The 20,199-nt window shown below is 40.0% G+C and overlaps 1 protein-coding gene across 4 annotated transcripts in view; it reads left to right on the top strand.

The window, feature by feature from the left end:
- The window catches only part of brd4 (bromodomain containing 4), a 64,074-nt gene that overhangs the window by 36,862 nt on the left and 7,013 nt on the right, over positions 1–20,199 (top strand). For 3 of the 4 annotated variants that reach the window (XM_051886099.1, XM_051886098.1, XM_051886096.1), the window contains 11 exons: positions 8,154–8,523; positions 11,941–12,078; positions 12,167–12,302; positions 13,963–14,327; positions 14,416–14,784; positions 14,874–15,002; positions 15,951–16,172; positions 16,329–16,549; positions 16,719–17,098; positions 19,189–19,299; positions 19,411–19,797. In XM_051886099.1, the coding sequence (XP_051742059.1) occupies positions 8,284–8,523; positions 11,941–12,078; positions 12,167–12,302; positions 13,963–14,327; positions 14,416–14,784; positions 14,874–15,002; positions 15,951–16,172; positions 16,329–16,549; positions 16,719–17,098; positions 19,189–19,299; positions 19,411–19,797 (2,698 nt within the window). In that variant the 5' untranslated portion in view covers positions 8,154–8,283. The remainder of the gene's footprint in view (positions 1–8,153; positions 8,524–11,940; positions 12,079–12,166; positions 12,303–13,962; positions 14,328–14,415; positions 14,785–14,873; positions 15,003–15,950; positions 16,173–16,328; positions 16,550–16,718; positions 17,099–19,188; positions 19,300–19,410; positions 19,798–20,199) is intronic. The other variant, XM_051886097.1, reaches the window with a different exon arrangement.

Here is a 20,199-nt window from a genome sequence, read left to right as displayed (position 1 = left end):
GACTTTTACTAGAAAAGGGATACAAGAAGTGGACTTTCATACCTCTTTGAAAGCATAGCTTCAGTGGTTTCCATTATTTATCCAGACAGACTGAGGGACGGGTCAAAATCATTGTCTGTGGAAATGGACAGCATGCTACAGAACGATGTTGTTGAACCGGAAACATTCAAGTATACACTACAGTTTATAATACAAAAACAGTAAAAACCGTAAGAAACATTTCAATTGAAAACAGTTGTGCGGCTTTATTTGTGATACATTTTTTTCAGGATTCTTTGATTAATAGAAAGTTAAAAGAACAGGATTTATTTGAAATAGAAATCTTTTGTAACATTATAAATGTCTTTGGCACTTTTGAACAGTTTAATGCATCCATGCTGAATAAAGGTATTCATTTCTTTTTTTAAAAACCTTACTGACATCAAACTTGTGATAGTGTAATTAGGTCAGCATTGTGTGACGTGTATTCATCTGAGTTCTAACTTGATTTTTAGGGAGGCCCTGAATGTTTCCCTGAAGCGGCTTATGAGTGAGCATTTACTGGTAACAGACAGTTTGGCATTCTTTCCTGAGTAGTCACGCTGGCAGATCGTCAGCTCCCTCTTTCTGAGTCTGAGCTCTAGGGTTGATATAGTGGTCATGTGATCTACCCACTGTTTCTCTCGTCACTATGTGAGTCATCAAGAATGCTGTTAGTCAGACATAAACAAGTGCTTTGTGTGTTTACAGATAGTTTTAGAATCGGAAAAAAAGTGAAATGTGTGGCAGCCTGAATGTGTCGTGTCAGAGGACCTGCAGGGTATTTCAGCTCAGCCCCAGCCCACCCCGTTTTGGTTGCATTTCCTCCATAGTTCGGGGTATTTATAGCTTGGGCACACAACTTTTGTGTGTGTGCTTATGGCCTTAGGCTGAAGATTCTAGTGTGCTTTGTGTACCGACTTGGACATGCTGTCCCCCATTACGGAGCTGAATGGAACAGTGAAGTTAACTCGGTGCTGAACTCCCACATCCTGAGCTCTCCAGAGATCCGCAGCATGAAAGGGGAGTGGATGCTGGTCAACCCACAGACCCTCACAGCAGCTACAGGCGCTGCCAGATGCAATAGAAATATTTGCCCTCAAGCACTCACACTTGAAGATCATTTTCTCTCACACATCCTGTTCTGGTGTTACGTAGTCACAGACTGTTGCCCGATTCCAGGGATCTTCACTGCAAATGGGACGAATAACATCTTGTAAACAATTAGGCTCTCAAAATGCTTCAGAACGCTGACTGTCCTTGTCTGAGTTTTGACATCTCTACAGTGGAGAATATGCAGTTTGTTCTACACTTAGTTTGTATGCTTATTTCAAACCTGCAAACTTTTTGGCAGAATTCACTGTTCTGAATATCTGTATTCTGTATATCTGAAGGGAACTGAAAAGGTTTCTATTTACACCATTTGTTGTATTTCATGCTCTAAACAACATTTACGAAAACAGCCAGATTAATTTCTATGAATTCAATTCGATGAATTGTTCTAAACAACAATGCAGTGGTAGTGGTTAATTTTTTTTCCCCAATCACAAGTTGTTCTTCATTCAAGTCCCTGTTTGACAGGAGTTAGTTTGTTTATGCAGGTATATGGTGTGCGTGTGCGCGTGTGTGTGTGTGAGAGAGAAATTACTTATGCTTGGCTTTTTGTGCTGAAATTGAATTTGTGTTCAATTGTTTTCATTTAGCAGATGTTTTCATCCCAGAAATCATTCATATTTTTTCATTAGATTGTGTGTTCCCCGGGAATTGAACCCTTGATCTTGTTTTTCTACTAGTTGAGCTAAAGTATTTCTCTGCCATGACGCTGAGAAATTAAAGGAATAGTTCACCCTAAAATGAAAATGATCCCATGATTTGCTCACCCTCAAGCCATCCTAGTTGTATATGACTATCTTCTTTCAGACGAACACAATCAGAGTTGTATTATAAAATATTCTGGCTCTTCCAAACTTTATAATGGCAGTGAATAGAGGATGAGATTTTGAAGCCCAAAAAAGTGCATCCATCTATCATAAAAGTAATCCACAATAAAGGCCTTCTGAAGCAAAGCCATGCATTTGTGTAAGAAAAATATCCATATTTAAAACTTTAAAAACGAAAATAACTAGCTTTTGACAGACGGCCGCACACATCGGTTTATGGCAAAAGAGTGAACTCTGATCTGACGCATGATGTATTGACGAACGTGGAAGCTCAGAGGAGAGAGCAAAACAAAACACCTGTTCAAGAATTAGAAGTCTAAAATGAGAATTTTTAAAGAGAAATGTTGGAGGATTTTGATAAGAAGAGGAGATTGAGTTTGTTGCCCAGCCCTATTTGTTTGAACAGCGAGAGGCGTCAAAGCTTACGATACTCCTACATCCTGCGTCAGAGGTTACTCTTTTGGCGCAAGTCGACGTGCATACGGCTGTCTGCCAGAAGCTAGTTATTTTAGTTTTTAAAGTTTAAATATGGATATTTTTCTTGCACAAACACATCGCTTCGCTTCTTCAGAAGGCCTTTATTAACCCCCTGGAGCCGTGTAGATATCTTTTATGATGGATAGATGCCCTTTTTTGGGCTTCAAAATCTCATCCTCTATTCACTGCCATTATAAAGCTTGGAAGAGCCAGGACATTATTTAATATAAGTCTTACTGTGTTCGTCTGAAAGAAGAACGTTGTATACTCCTAGGATGGCTTGGGGGTGAGTAAATCATGGGGTAATTTTCATTTTTGGGTGAACTATCCTTCTAAGTGCATTTTATGTGTACTCAAATTATTAGTCAATAGGTGTGCTTCATGAAACACAAGCATGATGAATTTGAAATAATTTTTAAGCCATTATGTAAACTGTTGTATGGAGTTTGGTGCAGCAGTTTACACAAGGATGGTTTTATGAACAACTTACAGGTTTGATTTGCTTAGGTTTCATGATTGAGACCCAATGAGTGGCAAAATATCATGATTTAATGTTCTAACAAAAACTAAAAGAGAAGCGAAAAGTGAGAGAACACTTGGCAGCTGCTGTGCTGTAAAATCATTATAACACCATTGTTTTTATTATAGCCAAAGCTTGTGTACATTTAATGACAAAACACAAGTTCACTGCCTTTTTATTGTCTGACCTGCAGCGGTTAATACCCCTAATTTGACTGCAGAAAAGTACACTGGAGGGCACTTTGGCTGCGTTTACTCTGCAAGTCTTAATGCACACATCCATTTTTTTTCTTTTTTTTTTTTCTTCTGTTTACATTCACTTTAAATACAGCTGGTATCTGTTTACATTAATCCCCACCCAGAATGATTCTGTTGGTGATTGCTACTATGTAACATGGTTGACCCTTGGGTTTTCAGTGGCTGTACTAAAATTATTGTATAATTCACACATCGGGTGGCCATGATTATTTGCCAGCATGGATAAGTAATGGTGAAAATAATGGTGATTTTTTTATTTTTTTTTTTTTTATTACTTTTATTTCAGTAGCATAGTAGGATTTCATTTATTTGAATGAATTTGAAGGAATTAGCGAGAGAGAAGAGAAGCTTATTAAAACAGCGAAGTTCATCTCATTGCTGAAAAATAGCCTTTGATGTAGCTTTCAGTAGCAAAGCTGTTTTATTTTAACAATTCATGGGACAGTTTCTATGCTCCTGAATGTTTCTGTGTGTATGCAATTTCTTATCTATAAAGGTTCCACCTCAGTAAAAAAAAAAAAAGCTGTGAGTTTTAGTGCAAGCGCATACAGGCACATCTGCTTCATAATACGACATTAAAAAGTGATCTTTGTGGGCAAATGTGTCCCCCTCTCCATGTGGTGGCTTGGAATTCCAAGGGGAATCGGATATGTGTTTAGACGCAGGTCAGATGTCCAGATATCGGATTTTATATGTATTGGATTTATCTGGTGCGGACTTTTGTTTACATGTGTGCAACAAATTCTGATCTGTGTCGGATGGGGGTAAAAAAATCAGATTTTTTTTTTTTTTTTTTGTGCCAGTTTAAATGCAGCCTGGATCCCTTTTTTGCTTCATCCTGCTATAGCAAATTCTGAATTTTTTTTTTTTGCTAGGTCTCAGTCATTTTGAATGATTCAGGAATGGAAGCCACTGTGGACTCATCCTAACTGAATACATTTGGTGTATCATGTTTTATGAAGACTTGACAGGAGACAGAATGACTGTGCTGTGCCAATGAGTAACCGTCAGTCCGCACACTTCATCAGATGTCGTAACGCGTTCCTCCGATCCCGTTTTCTCATTTCTTTAAGCACAGAGACATCCAGTTTTGCTCTCAATGTTCCCATTCTGATTATTTACGACTGTCTAAACCTGAAACATTTTTCAGTTGACTCATCCGAGTAATTCTTTCAGTAGTAGTGCTACAGTAGTGATATTTATAGGTTTCTCTTGAAAGCCATGAGCTTGTAGAGAGATTAAATAAAAGGCTCTAGAGAGCAGTATGAGGTGACATGAGGTTTCATTAGCAGGAAGTGTAGGTGCGGGGATTGCCAGATTGCCGAGGCAGTGGTGGGAGTGTGATTACTAGAGAGGCAAAGACATTTAGGCCTTCCTTTGGTATCAATTACCAGGCTGACCTTTAACATGCTTCAATCAAAAAACAACTGGCTGAAGATGCAGGATGGTCCGCGGGAGCGAATATGGTTTGTCTGCTGAGCTCTACATAAGCTGTACTCTGTGATGGGTTTTCATTTGGTCGTGGGGTCACCTGGGCACGTCCTGTTGATGAGATTACACTTTGCTCTTCCTTTCTCTTTCCCCTACTCAAGCACAAATATATGATCATCTTACCTAAGTAAAACTAGTCATTACTCAGCTCATAATACACTGTGGGGCTTATTTTACTTTTTAGTAAAGAAAGTCATCATCTAATGCAAATTTGCAAGCTGTATGTCTTTTACTTCTAAAGCAAAATGTAATTTTCTTTGTCTATTTCAGTAGTTGATCCCAGTGCCAGAGAACTTCTGCTGTCATCACTACAGATTTTCAAAACAAAACTGCTGTTGAAAATATGGCCTTTGTGTATTATTCAAAGTAGTAGACTTTGCTTTTTCATGGAATTTAAAGGATTAGTTCACTCCAGAATAAAAAATTTCCTGATAATTTACTCGCCTCCATGTCATCCAAGATGTTCATGTCTGTCTTTCTTCAGTCAAAAAGAAATTAAGGTTTTTGAGGAAAACATTCCAGGATTTTTCTCCATATAGCGGACTTCAACGGGTTGAAGGTCCAAATTGCAGTTTCAGTGCAGCTTCAAAAGGCTTTACACGATCCCTAAGGGTCTTGTCTATAGAAATGATTGGTCTTTTTCTTAAAAAAAAAAAAAAAAAAAATAATAATAATAATAATAATAATTATATACTTTTTAACCACAAATGCTTGTCTTGCACTAGCTCTGCGATGCGCCACGCATTACGTAATCATGTTGGAAAGGTCACGCGGAAGTACCGGAAGTACCGACCCAGTGTTTACAAAGCGAACGTGCAAAGAAAAAAATCAAACGCCCTTTAAAAAAAAAAAAAGGTAAAAAAAAAAACCCCAATATCGGACGAATTTGAAGTTGGAGTTTTTTTTGGTACTTCTGCTTACGTCATTGTGTAGAGCCCTTTGAAGCTGCATTGAAACTGCAATTTGGACCTTCAACCCATTGTACCCCACTGAAGTCAGCTATATGGAGAAAAATCCTGGAATGTTTTCCTCAAAAATCTTGTCTTTCTTCAGGTGAAAAGAAATTAAACATCTTGGATGACATGGGGGTGAGTAAATTATGAACTAATCCTTTAAGTAACCAGTTACTAATAGAATTATTCATTTTACTAAGAAATATAATTAGAAAAATATTTAAGAAACATAATGAACAGATGAGCACAGTTGGTTTTTAGGTCTCAGCAGAATTACGTATTCAGGTTTTACAACATTAAAGTTAGCATGAAATGAACATTCACTCTGTTTTCCAAATGCATGTTATTGATCTCAATACATCTATTTTTGTTTTTATTCTTGTGATTTTTAATCAATCTCAATCATAATCAAGCTCGATCTTCCTGTGAAATGACAGACTTCTCTTTGGTGACGTATGACAATGTTCTCCAATCATTTCATCTGCTTAAACTCTGCCCCTTTCTTACAATCAACTCTAAACTCACATTCAGATCTGCTTCCATCCAGTCAACAACCCATGCAAAGAAGCAAATCCTCACCCTGTGCTTGCCGCCTTTCTTTTTCAATAATCCATTTCACTAGGATACATGTCACAATACAGAAGAATAAATCACTACGACTTTTTTGTGACTTAAATAAACTGGATCAAAATGTTGGTATTTATGTGTTAAAAAAAAAAAAAAAAAGGCTATAACTAGGGTTGCAAAATTCCGGGAATTTTCAAAGCTGGAAACTTTCCATGGGAATTAACGGGAATATATGGAAATTAACGTGAATATATGGGAATTAACGTGAATATATGGGAATTAATGGGAATATATGGGAATTAATGGGAATAAACAGGGAATTTGAAAAATTGCAGGTTAGCCTATAACAGGGTACTTAAATTTAGTTAAACATCTTGCTGCATAATTTTGGTTAAAACAACCAGATTTAATGCAATTTCAGTTGAATTTTTACTCTGACATTCACACAGCACCCAACTTACTGCAGGGCTATTGAGGCCACACCCCCTGCATGCACTGTGCATTCCTCCAGTCCATAACATACACATTTGATCAAAAATACAGAAAAAACAGTAATATTGTGAAATATAACCACAATTTAAAATAATGGTTTTCTATTTTAATAAACATTAAAACATAATTTATTTCTGTGATCAAAGTTGGATTTTCAGCATTATTACTCCGGTCTTCAGTGTCACATGATCCTTCAGAAATCATTCTGATATGATGATTTGATACTCCATTATCAATGTTGGAAACAGTTGTGCTGCTTAATATTATATATAATATTTTCCTTTTAATTTTTTTTTCAAAAAAAAAAAAAAAAAAATTTATTCAGCAAGGATGTGTGAAATTGATAAAAAGTGATATTGTTAGAAAAGATTTCTATTTTGAATAAATGCTGTTCTTTTTAACCTTTTATTCATCAATGAATCCTGAAAAAAGTATCACAGGTTCCAAAAAAATATTAAGCAACACAACTGTTTTCAACATTGATAATAACTATCAAATCAGCATATTAGAATGATTGCTGAAGGATCATGTGACACTAAAATAAATAACACATAATTGCTGCAATAAAAATATTTATTTTACATATTTACTAAATTAGAATTAATTGAATGCTATGATCATGTTATGACCAAACAAAATGTTTATATTTGTTTGTATATGATACATTTTATATAAATATTATACATTTATATAAATTTCCCAAAATTTACCATAAATTCTCATAAATTCCCATAAATTCCCGTAAATTCCTGTTAAGTTTCCAAATTGGAATATTTCCAAAATCCCCCAGGTTAAGTTCCCGTGGAAAGTTTCCGGAAATTTACCGGAAACTTTCCGCCCCTTTGCAACCCTAGCTATAACCGTACAAAGTGAAACTCAAAACATTGCATGAATTAGGCTGTCATCACTTTCTGTAGTCTTCATTTATGGCCATTGAAGAGCTCCTATTGGTTACATGCTGCTAAAAGCATTAGTGAAAGGCTGAAATTAATCATTTCATTGTACAGATTATAGACTAGCCTACAAGACTCACTGGTCAACAAAAAGGTGGCATGTTTCTGTTATTCCTGCAGATTACAGTAATATTTATTATATTATACACTAATACCTATGCAACAGCTGGCTAGATGGCAAGCACCTACTTGGACAGAGTACAGCGTACTGACAGCAGTCGGGTCCTGCTTTAAAACCCAGTATGAGTCCTTTTGGAAGATGTTAATGATTCAGACCACATCAGGGGATAATTAGAGAATCCATGGGCAATTACTTAAGCAAACATGAACAATTTGAATAATGCTGTTTGGGGGGGGGGGGGGGGGGATGTGTGCAGATAGTTAAGTATAATTGAGATGATAGTGATGATTACAGTGATGGATCTGATGTAGATGGCATAGATGTAAATTAAAGAGCTAATGACTGTGATTTGCTTCCTTCACAGAGAGCCCAGCGAGGAGTGCAATGGAATTAGCGGTGCTCTCCCTGTGGAGCCCGCGCCTGGCTCGAGACTGAACGAGTGGTGTCCTGCTCCACCCCCTCCCGTCCCTCTGCCCGCGCTCCACCCCGCCATTATGGGAGACGGCCTGGACGCAGTGCAGATGTCGGGGAGCAGCAGCAGTCAGGGGCAGCCCTCGTCCCAGGCCCCTTCCCTCTTCAACCCCGCACCCCCAGAAATCTCCAACCCTACCCGGCCCAAGCGCCAGACCAACCAGCTGCAGTACCTGCTGAAGGTGGTGGTGAAGTCTCTTTGGAAGCATCAGTTCGCTTGGCCTTTCCATTCTCCTGTTGACGCCGTTAAGCTAAATCTGCCTGTGAGTGATCTACGTCCTTTTACAGTCCTGTCATGTCTGTGATGAGCAGGTTCTGTCAGACAGTGTAGTTGCACTGTTTATTGCAATTCTTTTGCCACTGAAATCAGTCCCTCCCGGATTTCGTGATTCTGCGATCGCTGAATTTATCGCAAGCAAACTCAGCAATATTCGGAGGAGCTTGCATTTTTTCTTAATTGCCGCAGATTTTGGGCTTAGACACGTCCCGTGACGTCATCGCAACATGCATTTAGTCAGCTCGTTTGAGCTGTGCACAGTGCGCAGCTCGGGCCAATAATAGACAACGCGACAGGAGTTCAGCCATTATTACACAGCGCCCGGAAGAAAGCGCTTGAATTCACTACAGAATTAATAACATTGCTGTGAAATCTTGTGAGAAGCATTCAAATTCGTTGCAGAATTCTCTGTTAAACCACAGATATCAGATCAAACAGTGCCGACGTGGAAACTGTTTGATCTGATATCTGTGGTTTACCAGAGAATTCTTCGATGAATTTCAATTCTGGAAACCATGAGAAACATTGTGCAATGAACACAGTGTAGACTAAGTGTAACGTAGCATACAACCCTAAGTGCTTCACACAACTTTTCCCAGCACTTCAAAGCTTTAAATATTGCCCAATTTGAATGTTATTTTTAATGTGATGTCCAAAACATTATTTGTTCATCCTTCATAGTTTGTCCCCATTTGTTAAACTAAAAGTTTCACGATGTAGCAAACTCTTATTTAAAATAAAAGAGACAATAAATTACCACTGTAGTAGATGCTGCACAGGAGCACTTATTGGCTTATTAGCCATTTCCATACCCTAGTATACAGGTGCTGGTCATATAATTAGAATATCATCAAAAAGTTGATTTATTTTACTAATTCCATTCAAAAAGTGAAACTTGTATATTATATTCATTCATTACACACAGACTGATATATTTCAAATGTTTATTTCTTTTAATTTTGATGATTATAACTGACAACTAAGGAAAATCCCAAATTCAGTATCTCAGAAAATTAGAATATTACTTAAGACCAATACAAAGAAAGGATTTTTAGAAATCTTGTCAACTGAAAAGTATGAACATGAAAAGTATGAGCATGTACAGCACTCAATACTTAGTTGGGGCTCCTTTTGCCTGAATTACTGCAGCAATGCGGCGTGGCATGGAGTCGATCAGTCTGTGGCACTGCTCAGGTGTTATAAGAGCCCAGGTTGCTCTGATAGTGGCCTTCAGCTCTTCTGCATTGTTGGGTCTGGCATATCGCATCTTCCTCTTCACAATACCCCATAGATTTTCTATGGGGTTAAGTTCAGGCGAGTTTGCTGGCCAATTAAGAACAGGGATACCATGGTCCTTAAACCAGATACTGGTAGCTTTGGCACTGTGTGCAGGTGCCAAGTCCTGTTGGAAAGTGAAATCTGCATCTCCATAAAGTTGGTCAGCAGCAGGACGCATGAAGTGCTCTAAAACTTCCTGGTATACGGCTGCGTTGACCTTGGACCTCAGAAAACACAGTGGACCAACACCAGCAGATGACATGGCACCCCAAACCATCACTGACTGTGGAAACTTTACACTGGACCTCAAGCAACATGGATTGTGTGCCTCTCCTCTCTTCCTCCAGACTCTGGGACCCTGATTTCTAAAGGAAATGCAAAAATTACTTTCATCAGAGAACATAACTTTGGACCACTCAGCAGCAGTCCAGTCCTTTTTGTCTTTAGACCAGGCGAGACGCTTCTGACGCTGTCTGTTGTTCAAGAGTGGCTTGACACAAGGAATGCGACAGCTGAAACCCATGTCTTGCATACGTCTGTGCGTAGTGGTTCTTGAAGCACTGACTCCAGCTGCAGTCCACTCTTTGTGAATCTCCCCCACATTTTTGAATGGGTTTTGTTTCACAATCCTCTCCAGGGTGCGGTTATCCCTATTGCTTGTACACTTTTTTTCTACCACATCTTTTCCTTCCCTTCGCCTCTCTATTAATGTGCTTGGACAAAGAGCTCTGTGAACAGCCAGCCTCTTTTGCAATGACCTTTTGTGTCTTGCCCTCCTTGTGCAAGGTGTCAATGGTCATCTTTTGGACAACTGTCAAGTCAGCAGTCTTCCCCATGATTGTGTAGCCTACAGAACTAGACTGAGAGACCATTTAAAGGCCTTTGCAGGTGTTTTGAGTTAATTAGCTGATTAGAGTGTGGCACCAGGTGTCTTCAATATTGAACCTTTTCACAATATTCTAATTTTCTGAGATACTGAATTTGGGATTTTCCTTAGTTGTCAGTTATAATCATCAAAATTAAAAGAAATAAACATTTGAAATATATCAGTCTGTGTGTAATGAATGAATATAATATACAAGTTTCACTTTTTGAATGGAATCAGTGAAATAAATCAACTTTTTGATGATATTCTAATTATATGACCAGCACCTGTATATATTTAATATTTATTAAATATAATAATAAAATAAGTTAATATTATCTGCATCTCAACTCAAGCTCAGTGCCTTTCTGTCAGCCCTCACAGCGCTGACAAATTAGGGGCTGGTGCCACCTTAGAACTTAATAGCACCGGCTTTATTGCCTTCAAATGTTAGTCTGGAGCCCTGCAATGGCTCCCGAGGTCAGAAAAGTAATAACAATGTTAAAATAATATTGTCTGTGGTATATTTTCACTGCAAAACAACAAGAAATGCTGCAAATATTGCTGCAAATTTTGAGAATAAATGCCACAAATTTAGTCATTTTAGGCTGCAAAAATCATAAAGTCCCACGAAATCCTGGAAGGCCTGTGAAATGGTGCTAGTTGTCATGCTGGAGCAGGTCCTCTGTCTGATGATCTGCGATTTGGTCTCTGAACCGCCCCGCATTTCCACTGAGTATGTTACTACATAACCTGCTCAGAAATAAGCCACATCAGTTTACATCAAGCGGTTATAATTAAGTTACTGTGGGGTTTTGGATAGTTGAGCTACTGTCTCAACCCTGTAAATCATGACAAAATAACAGTCAGATTTTTTTTTTTTTTTTTTCCTCAATTCAATTACATTCAGTTCTCATTTTGATTAAATGAATAATTTTCACTGGCCCTACCACAAAGTAATTAATCAATAAAATAATTTTTGTTCTTGACCCGCATAACCTTGTATTGCAATAAATAAGGTTATGACAGGGTTCCCACGGGTCCTTGAAATCCTTGAAAGTTTGTGAAGAAAAAAAAAGTTTGCATTAGTCCATTTGAATTCAAATTTTTAAAATGTGTGTAAATGTACTTGCTGTCAAAAATGTGCTCCATTGAAGGTCTCAAAGCTGCTTGCTGTTATTAAAACATAAGGCCATTATGATGATGAAAGTTATGGATTGTGATGTGTCATGCTGACTTTTTGTAACCTCCTCTCCCTAGGACTATTACAAGATAATCAAAAATCCTATGGACATGGGAACAATCAAGAAACGCCTAGAGAACAGTTACTACGTCAATGCCCAAGAATGTATTCAAGACTTCAACACCATGTTTACTAACTGCTACATTTACAATAAGGTACTTCACATTTCTGCTGCCATCAATCACAATGGATTGAAGTGGTGTGATTGGGCATGTGGTTAATGGTATGTGTCGCCCCCTGCAGCCTGGGGATGACATAGTCTTAATGGCAGAAGCGCTGGAGAAGGTGTTTCTCACCAAGATTTCAGAGATGCCCCCGCAGGAGATCGAGATGTCGACCTCATCCGGCAAGGGTCGTGGCCGGGGCAGGAGGGATCCAGGTATAAATCTCATATACGCTCTTACTTGAGGGCCACTCACACTGCTGCTCTTTTACGTGTCCTACTCGACAGCTATATCCAGCTGTATCGGCCAGAAGATCATATGGGCTTCACTGTCTTAAGCTACGTTCAGACTGTCAGTCCAAATCCATTTTTTGTGCATATCCGATTGAAATCCGATCAGATTTAGCAAGTGTGAACGGCAAAAATAATTTTTACAAACCCATTTCCATCTACATTCATATGTGCTTTGAAATCCTATTCAAATCGCATTTCTGGAAATCCGTTTCAGGCTGCTCTGATCAGATTTTGCATTTTTGTGACTTTCTCACGCCACGTAAAACATAAACATCAGACATTTCTATAGGAAACATGCTGAAAGTCACTGCAGAAACAAGATTGTGTTGTTGCAAAGTGTTGGATGAGCAGAATGACTATATAACCAGGGCTTGACATTAACTTTTTTGCTCACCAGCCACTGTGACAAGTGGTTTTCCAAAGTTACTAGCCACTCAGCCTTTTCACTGGCCACAATTTTGCTGTTGGGAAATTACATTTTATATGATTAAAGTTGACTTTGGCATGCTAAAGTTACTTGATTTTGAGTCATTTTACTTGATTTATGAGATTTAAAACCCTTTCAAACTTTCAAATGCAGATTGACCACCTAAATCAAGACTAGGCCTACATGGTATATCAGCTGGTATGTACGGGTGGGCAAGTGGTGGGTAATATGACCATAATATGATAAATTTGATAATTGTATAAGTTAGGCTATATAAAAAGAACAAAGCAAATTATCAAATTACAAATACAATAGTAAATTAAATAGTCTAAGCTCTTTTTTCAGATACAGTAGGTTTATTTAACATTTATTTAACATCTTCTGTTGTTTGATTAACATTAATGACATACAGGTATTTAATTGGGCTGCTGGATGCATGGACGTAATATACTGACACACATTCAGTTTTTACCCACCTGTTTACGTCCACTTAAGCCATAACCAACTGTATCCACGCGAGATACTCCACACGATGGACATTTTGACATCTGTGTGTGCGTGTATTTGACTATTCAAGCGCAAGGAGATCTGATCACGCGCGACAGAGAGAGAGCGCACGCGAAAGAGCGCTTCTGTTTGGTGTCATTCAGCGCGATTCCACCTATCCCGCCTTCACTAACTGCAAGTTAATCGATAACGAATTGCGATCGGGTTGTAATTTTGTGCTACGACGAGCTTGGCTACCTTTGATTAGGCTGTAGGCTGAAATTATATTCAACCCGCCAAAGTGGCTAGTGGGAGTGGCTGTCTTACCCGCCACAGCTGAAATCTACCTACATTTTGCGGGTTGGCGGCTGTTAATGTCAAGCCCTGTATATAACACGTTTTGAAACTTGCAGCGACGACAGCGCGGAATAAGTCCAAGCATACCAACCTCCTACTTTTCTGCTGCTGCCTCATAAGACGCAGTTGATAGAAATAAAAACATTGACAGCCAATCAGAATCCATTCTGTATTTAAAAGGGCAGATGACAAAATTGCAGCGTGCACTTAGAATAAACAATGCTGTTGTCAGCTGGTGTGGACACTTATATAGTTACCGTTCTTAGTGTGACCGGGCCTTAATTCTTTTGTATTCTCTCTCTGTATTATTAGACATGAACATGAAGATTGGGCCTGGCCTTGAGTCTTCACCCACAATCCCTCAAACACGTGGCCTTTCCAGTCTTGCCCCTGGGCCACAAACGAGAGGACCACCACAGGGTCCGCCTATTTTACCTCCCCAATCTGCCATGCAAGCCTTGCCCCCTAGAGTGCCCCCTTCACTCCCTTCGCTCCCTTCACTCCCTCCCCTCGCGCCTCAATTAGGGCCACCTTTTTCTTTGGGCCCCACTGACTGCAACCCACCGGCCCCCATCATGACGGCTGTGCCTCCCCCCACCCAAACTGCCCTGCCACCCGTGCACATGCAGCAGAGCACTGCTTCTATTCTACAAAGCCCCATCCAAATGGCTCCCAAAGTAAGTCGGCTCATAACATTCAACCAATCTTTGTTTTTCAAGTTGCGTCTTTCTCTCCTCACTCGCTTGTTAAATTTTTCATCATCAGCAGAGAAAAAGTCAGAAAAGGAAAGCAGACACCACGACACCTACTGCAAATGACCAGCTGAGCGAGTCCTCGCCCGCCGAGTCAAAGTCAGGGAAGACTCTGCCACGCCGCAGTGATAGTACACGACCAAGCAAGCTACCCAAAAAGGAGGCACCAGACTCCCAGCACCATGGGACAGTTGCCCCTGGGACCCACAGCCCCAAGCAACAAGAGCAGTTACGCTACTGCTTAGGCATCGTAAAGGACATGTACGCTAAGAAGCATGCAGCATACGCTTGGCCCTTCTACAAGCCAGTGGATGTGGCTGCTTTAGGGCTGCACGATTACCATGACATCATCAAACATCCCATGGACCTCAGCACTATTAAGGTGAAAATATAGCTGCTGGATCTCAATCGAAAGATGAGCCTTGTTTGCTCTCCATGCTTACTCGTTCAGTGTTCTCTTTGGTTGTGCAGGACAAGTTGGAAACCAGACAGTACAGAGATGCTCAGGAGTTCGCAGCAGATGTGCGGTTAATGTTCTCCAACTGCTACAAGTACAACCCTCCTGACCATGAAGTGGTGGCTATGGCACGCAAACTGCAGGTATGTGGACACCTGCAAAAGACTGTGTACTTTAGGACTTGCATGACAAGGTTTTTTTTTTATTTTATTTTTTATATGAAGTCAGACGTCTAGTCGGCTAGACAATGTTTGCTTTATGTAAGTGACTCGCAATAGACCATGCCGCATCAACAAACAATCATCAGTCAACCTCAACAAAAGTCTTTTTTACTTATATAAACTTTATTTATATAAACTGTTTAATGCTGCTCAAAGGTAGCATAATGTAAATGGCCTACATATATAATTATAAAACTAATAACAAGAACACATTAAAGGATAGGGCTGCAATAATACACATCATTGTCAATTATTGCTCTTGATATTTTAATGATTTTCGATTTAATAGAATACATAAAATAACATTTTTGTGTTTGACGAAAGAAAAAAACAATCTAAGATCTATTTATGAATTCGTTTGTTTTTTACGCATTAGAAAATCAAGACTTCACATTGGTTATTTTAGTAGCATGAAAAACAAAATGGTTATTCAAACTCAAACTATATTACAGAAAGCGAGTAAATGTTCCCCATCACTGAAGCAGTCCGGTCTACTGCGAGTAATGCTTAACGCTGTAAAAAATGCATAAAAAGAAATGCAATGTGAGCAGATCTTAATGTAATGATGCAATGAACACTTTTCACTCACTTCCACATAATACATTTTGTTTAATCGTGTAGGTGTAAGGGAATTTGGAGGACATTTTTTGTTTATTTTGGGGGCATTTTTTGCCACAAGCCCCTGTTAATTTCCAACTCTAATTGACAGTGAAGTCTGGGAGTGTTTGAGAAATGTTCCACTTTCTCAAAACACTTCCAATCAAAACCATATGTTGTTAGTATGTAACCTCAAGTGAACATTGCTTAATTCTGAAAAGAGGATGAAAAGAGTCTTATACTAGATCCTCAAAAGGTTCTCTGTTTTTGTAGGATGTATTTGAGATGCGTTTTGCTAAAATGCCCGATGAGCCAGAGGAAATGCTGGCACCCGCTCCTGCGCCAGTGCTCCACCCGGCTCCTGTTAAGACACAGCCGCCCATGGGCCCAGCCTCGTCCTCAGACAGCTCCAGTGATTCCTCATCTGAATCCGACTCCTCCACGGATGACTCTGAAGAGGAGAGAGCCCAGAGGCTAGCAGAGCTTCAGGAGCAGGTGAGTAAGGAAGAGCTGGCCAAGAGATCGGTCACTATAGATGCTGTAAGTGTAAAAAAAAAAAAATATATATATATATAGGCTTTACAAAGATGTGATGCTGTCTACTGAGAGACTGTAATCTCCCTATTTTGTTTCTTCTCATTTGTTGCTCAGCTGAAAGCGGTTCATGAGCAGCTGGCTGCCTTGTCCCAGCCTCCGGCCAGCAAACCAAAGAAGAAAGAGAAGGAAAAGAAGGAGAAGAAGAAAGACAAGCACAAAAGGAAAGCAGCAGTCATGACTGCACGGGAGGAGATCCTGGAGCCGCCTCCTGCCCTCAAGGTTCAAGGAAAGCCTAAGAACAAGGATCCTCTTCCTAAGAAGCCCAAGAAGCTGAGGTGGGCTAAGACATTTGATTATGCAAACCCATTCTAGGCAAGAAAGCATCCAAAATTACATGGTTTAATTGCTTTTATCAATTTGATGAGCTTTAGAATTTTGCTGTCTACCCTTTAACTGTGTAGTGTCATGGAAAATGAGATGTCCATGTCGTCTTATGCTCTATAGCAAGAAGGAGGGAGGTGGTAAGGGCAGTCGCTCCATGGCTCCCCCAGGCGCCGCCCCACCAACCCTGCAGCCTGTGCCCGGCCTGGACTCTGAGGAGGATCTGGGTCTGACTGGAGGAGCCGCAATGCCAGGCATGGCTGCTGGAGAGAAGTGTAAGCCCATGTCCTATGAAGAAAAGAGACAACTGAGTCTGGACATTAACAAGCTCCCTGGAGACAAGCTGGGCCGTGTGGTCCACATCATCCAGTCCCGTGAGCCCTCGCTCAAGAACTCCAACCCGGACGAGATTGAGATCGACTTTGAGACGTTGAAGCCTTCTACGCTGCGGGAGCTGGAGAGATACGTGTCATCTTGTCTTCGCAAGAAGAAGAAGCCGGCTGGTGAGTGATCAAGAGCATCACTTTACAAAACTTCTTTAACAATGAGGCCCTGTTTACACTTATTAACATCGGTCTCTCATGGTCCAACCACAAGTACTCAGTTGGATCAGATGATTGGCTGTACCCACCTAGAAAAAAAACCCTTGTTTTGACACAGTTATTACATTTTGCATGAGTTGATGGTCCTAGAATAGGGATTTTCAATCCTGCTCTTGAGTTGAGCTCCAACAGATGTGCTTGGAAGTAGGGATGGGCATTTCAAGCAAAAATAATATTCAGTGATCACTGGGAACTATTCGATTATTATTCAAAAATCGCACCCCTCCCCCACATGCACGCACGTGTATAGGCTATATACACATAGAGAGAGGGGGAGATGGACCATTCACGCTTTCAATCTGAATGATAACAAATTGTTTAATTCATTAGGGAATAGGCTAACTTAACTCAAGCCATATAATGACTGTAATTTGCTGAAACATATTAATATAATAACTATAACCAAATGAGGGGAGAGGGTGTTTGAAAGCGAAAGTAAAATGCGCTATTCATAACGGTGCGGAGCAGAACAGAGTTGAGATTCCATATGAATTAACTGAAAACGCTCAATCTGCGCCAGTGGACGCACACCATTATGAATGCCCATGCGGCTGTGCCATTTTACTTTCACTTTCAAATTAGCGCCAATTCGGGAGTGGCGATTGCTTGAATAGTGGGTTCATTATTACTCTTAATGAAAAACACAACAACAAAACAGTACAATGACAAACTCTCTTAAATGGGCGCTTTTACATTTCGCTTTGAAACCAAATCCTCTGCCGTCCTCTTGTCAGTCAAGAGTGAGGCGAAATGGGCGAAGTGAGGTGAAATCTGACTCCTGCGATTCTCGTTCGGCTCACGCTGAATTGAGCGGTCACGTTTCATTTTTAATTGTAGTGTCTGTTCTCTAACTGAACTAAATGATTTTTATTACTATAAAAAATCAAAACGACAGTGGGGGCGGTGCCGCGGTGGGCAAGTGATGATCAAGCCATAATGATTTTAGGCTGCCTAAACACGTTATAACATATTGTGAACAGCCTGAATGACGGCACTTGTGTAAACTTTAATTTTAACTTTTCTGTTGTATGCCACACAAGTCTACGGTGTGCATGTGGGACAATGTGTTCTTCTGTTGTCTGAGAGTTGATTAACAGCTTTTAGGCATGTTATTGGCAGCGCACGCCACCCTCTGGTTACATGAACGTGTCACCACTGCTTCCGCACTACTTAAAAGTACTTTAAGTACTACTTAAAAACATGGGGAATTTTTTTAAGATGATAATCGCACAACCTATTCGTGCAACCTAGATATACTATAATTAAATCAACTAATCGAATATTTGAAAATCTTGACACATCCCTACTTGGAAGTTTCTAGTGATCTTGATGAGCTGCTTCAGGTGTGTTTAATTAGGGCTGGAGGTAAACTCTGCTGGAAGATGTCCCTCCAGGAGCAGGATTGGACACCCCTGTCCCAGAATGTAATCTGGGACACATTAGCATTGACCTTTCAAATGTGATGTTCATATGAGTTCCTGACCACCACAGAAGATAATTTTAAGCAATTGCAACACACAAGCTACATTTACATGCACCCAGATAATCAGATAATTAATTTTTCAATCGATTTTAAAAAGCCTTTATGCAAACACTTCAGTTGAGCTGATTGAGCTTGATCTGAATGAAATTTCAATCGGATTGGAAGGGCTGGTGTAGACCTAAAATAATAATCTGAACAGTGGGAAGAAATTAAGCATGTAAATGCTTGAAAATGAATCGGATTCAAAAATAACTTGTGCACCTGTGCAGTTTGCAGGTGTCTACACCAGCCCTTCCAATCTGATCTGAATCTGAAATCAGACTGGATTCAATCTGAATTATGAAAATTAGTGCATGTAAACATAGTGTGTTTCACACACTAAAAACACATTTGATCCCTTTTTACACTAGTATTTAATGCTGTCCATATTGAATCACCTGAAATGGACAATAATATCAAGTGTCTACAAATTCGTATGGGTTGTTGTTCATTGTTTAACATCCTTCAGTTCCAGAGAAGTCCATAGAGGCAATGACTGCTGCAAAGACAAAAGGCTCATCATCCGAGTCGGGCAGCAGCAGCGAGTCCAGTTCCTCAGAAAGTGAAGACTCTGAGACAGGTGAGCCCTGCAGCTTGATAAAGTCCGACCAGCTGAATTTCTAATGCATTTGCTATGTTAACTGATCCAAGAAGCTGCATTGCATAAAGAATTTACTCTTCACCAACTCAGGCATGGCTTCTAAGCCGAAGAAGAGAGGAAGGGGTGAAGGAAAGAAGGCTCATCACCAGGCGGTGGCTCCGGGCATGCCTCAGCCGCAGGTTCCCCATCAACCCCAGAACCCTGCGCTACAGTCCAGCGCTCAGCTGAAACCGCAGCAGCATCCTTCTCCCGCCACTTACATGCCTCCTCCCGTCACGGCTCTGGAGCCCTCGCAGCTCCTGGAAAACCCTTTTGACCCTCTGGCCCACTTTGGCCAGCCCCTCATGCACCTTCAACACCACGCAAATGACTCGTCCTCCCCTGCGCCGCCTCACCTCAACGCTCACCCTCCAGGAGGCCCAGTGTCGCCTGAGACGCACCCGTTCCTGAACCAGCACCCCATCCTCCCATCCCCAGGTGAGTGGAAACTTCTTGTTTATTACACCAAGGTACTGTCCTAACCTGGTTTGATGTAGTGTATTTTTCCAAATACATTGGGACAAAATTGCATTGTTAAGAGAAAAGAAAGTGGATAAGTCACATTTTAAATAATGTAAAATACCGTTAAATAAAACAAAACTTTTACAAACATTATTAACACTATAAACATGCATTTTAGTTCCCCTTCACAAAAAAATCATTTAAATTTAAGGGGAAGAAAAAATATAAGTATAAGGTAAAAAAAATACAAGTAAAATAGAAGTATAAAACAAACCTATTATAGTGGCATTCATTTTACACAACATTTATTATAAACGCCAAGCCTAAACAAATTTAAAACGAAACTGAAACTACTGGCATGTGGTAAATGTGTCATAC

This window comes from Ctenopharyngodon idella, chromosome 3 (assembly GCF_019924925.1).
Source record: "Ctenopharyngodon idella isolate HZGC_01 chromosome 3, HZGC01, whole genome shotgun sequence".
NCBI lineage: Eukaryota > Metazoa > Chordata > Actinopteri > Cypriniformes > Xenocyprididae > Ctenopharyngodon > Ctenopharyngodon idella.
This window is presented reverse-complemented; position numbering and strand designations above follow the sequence as displayed.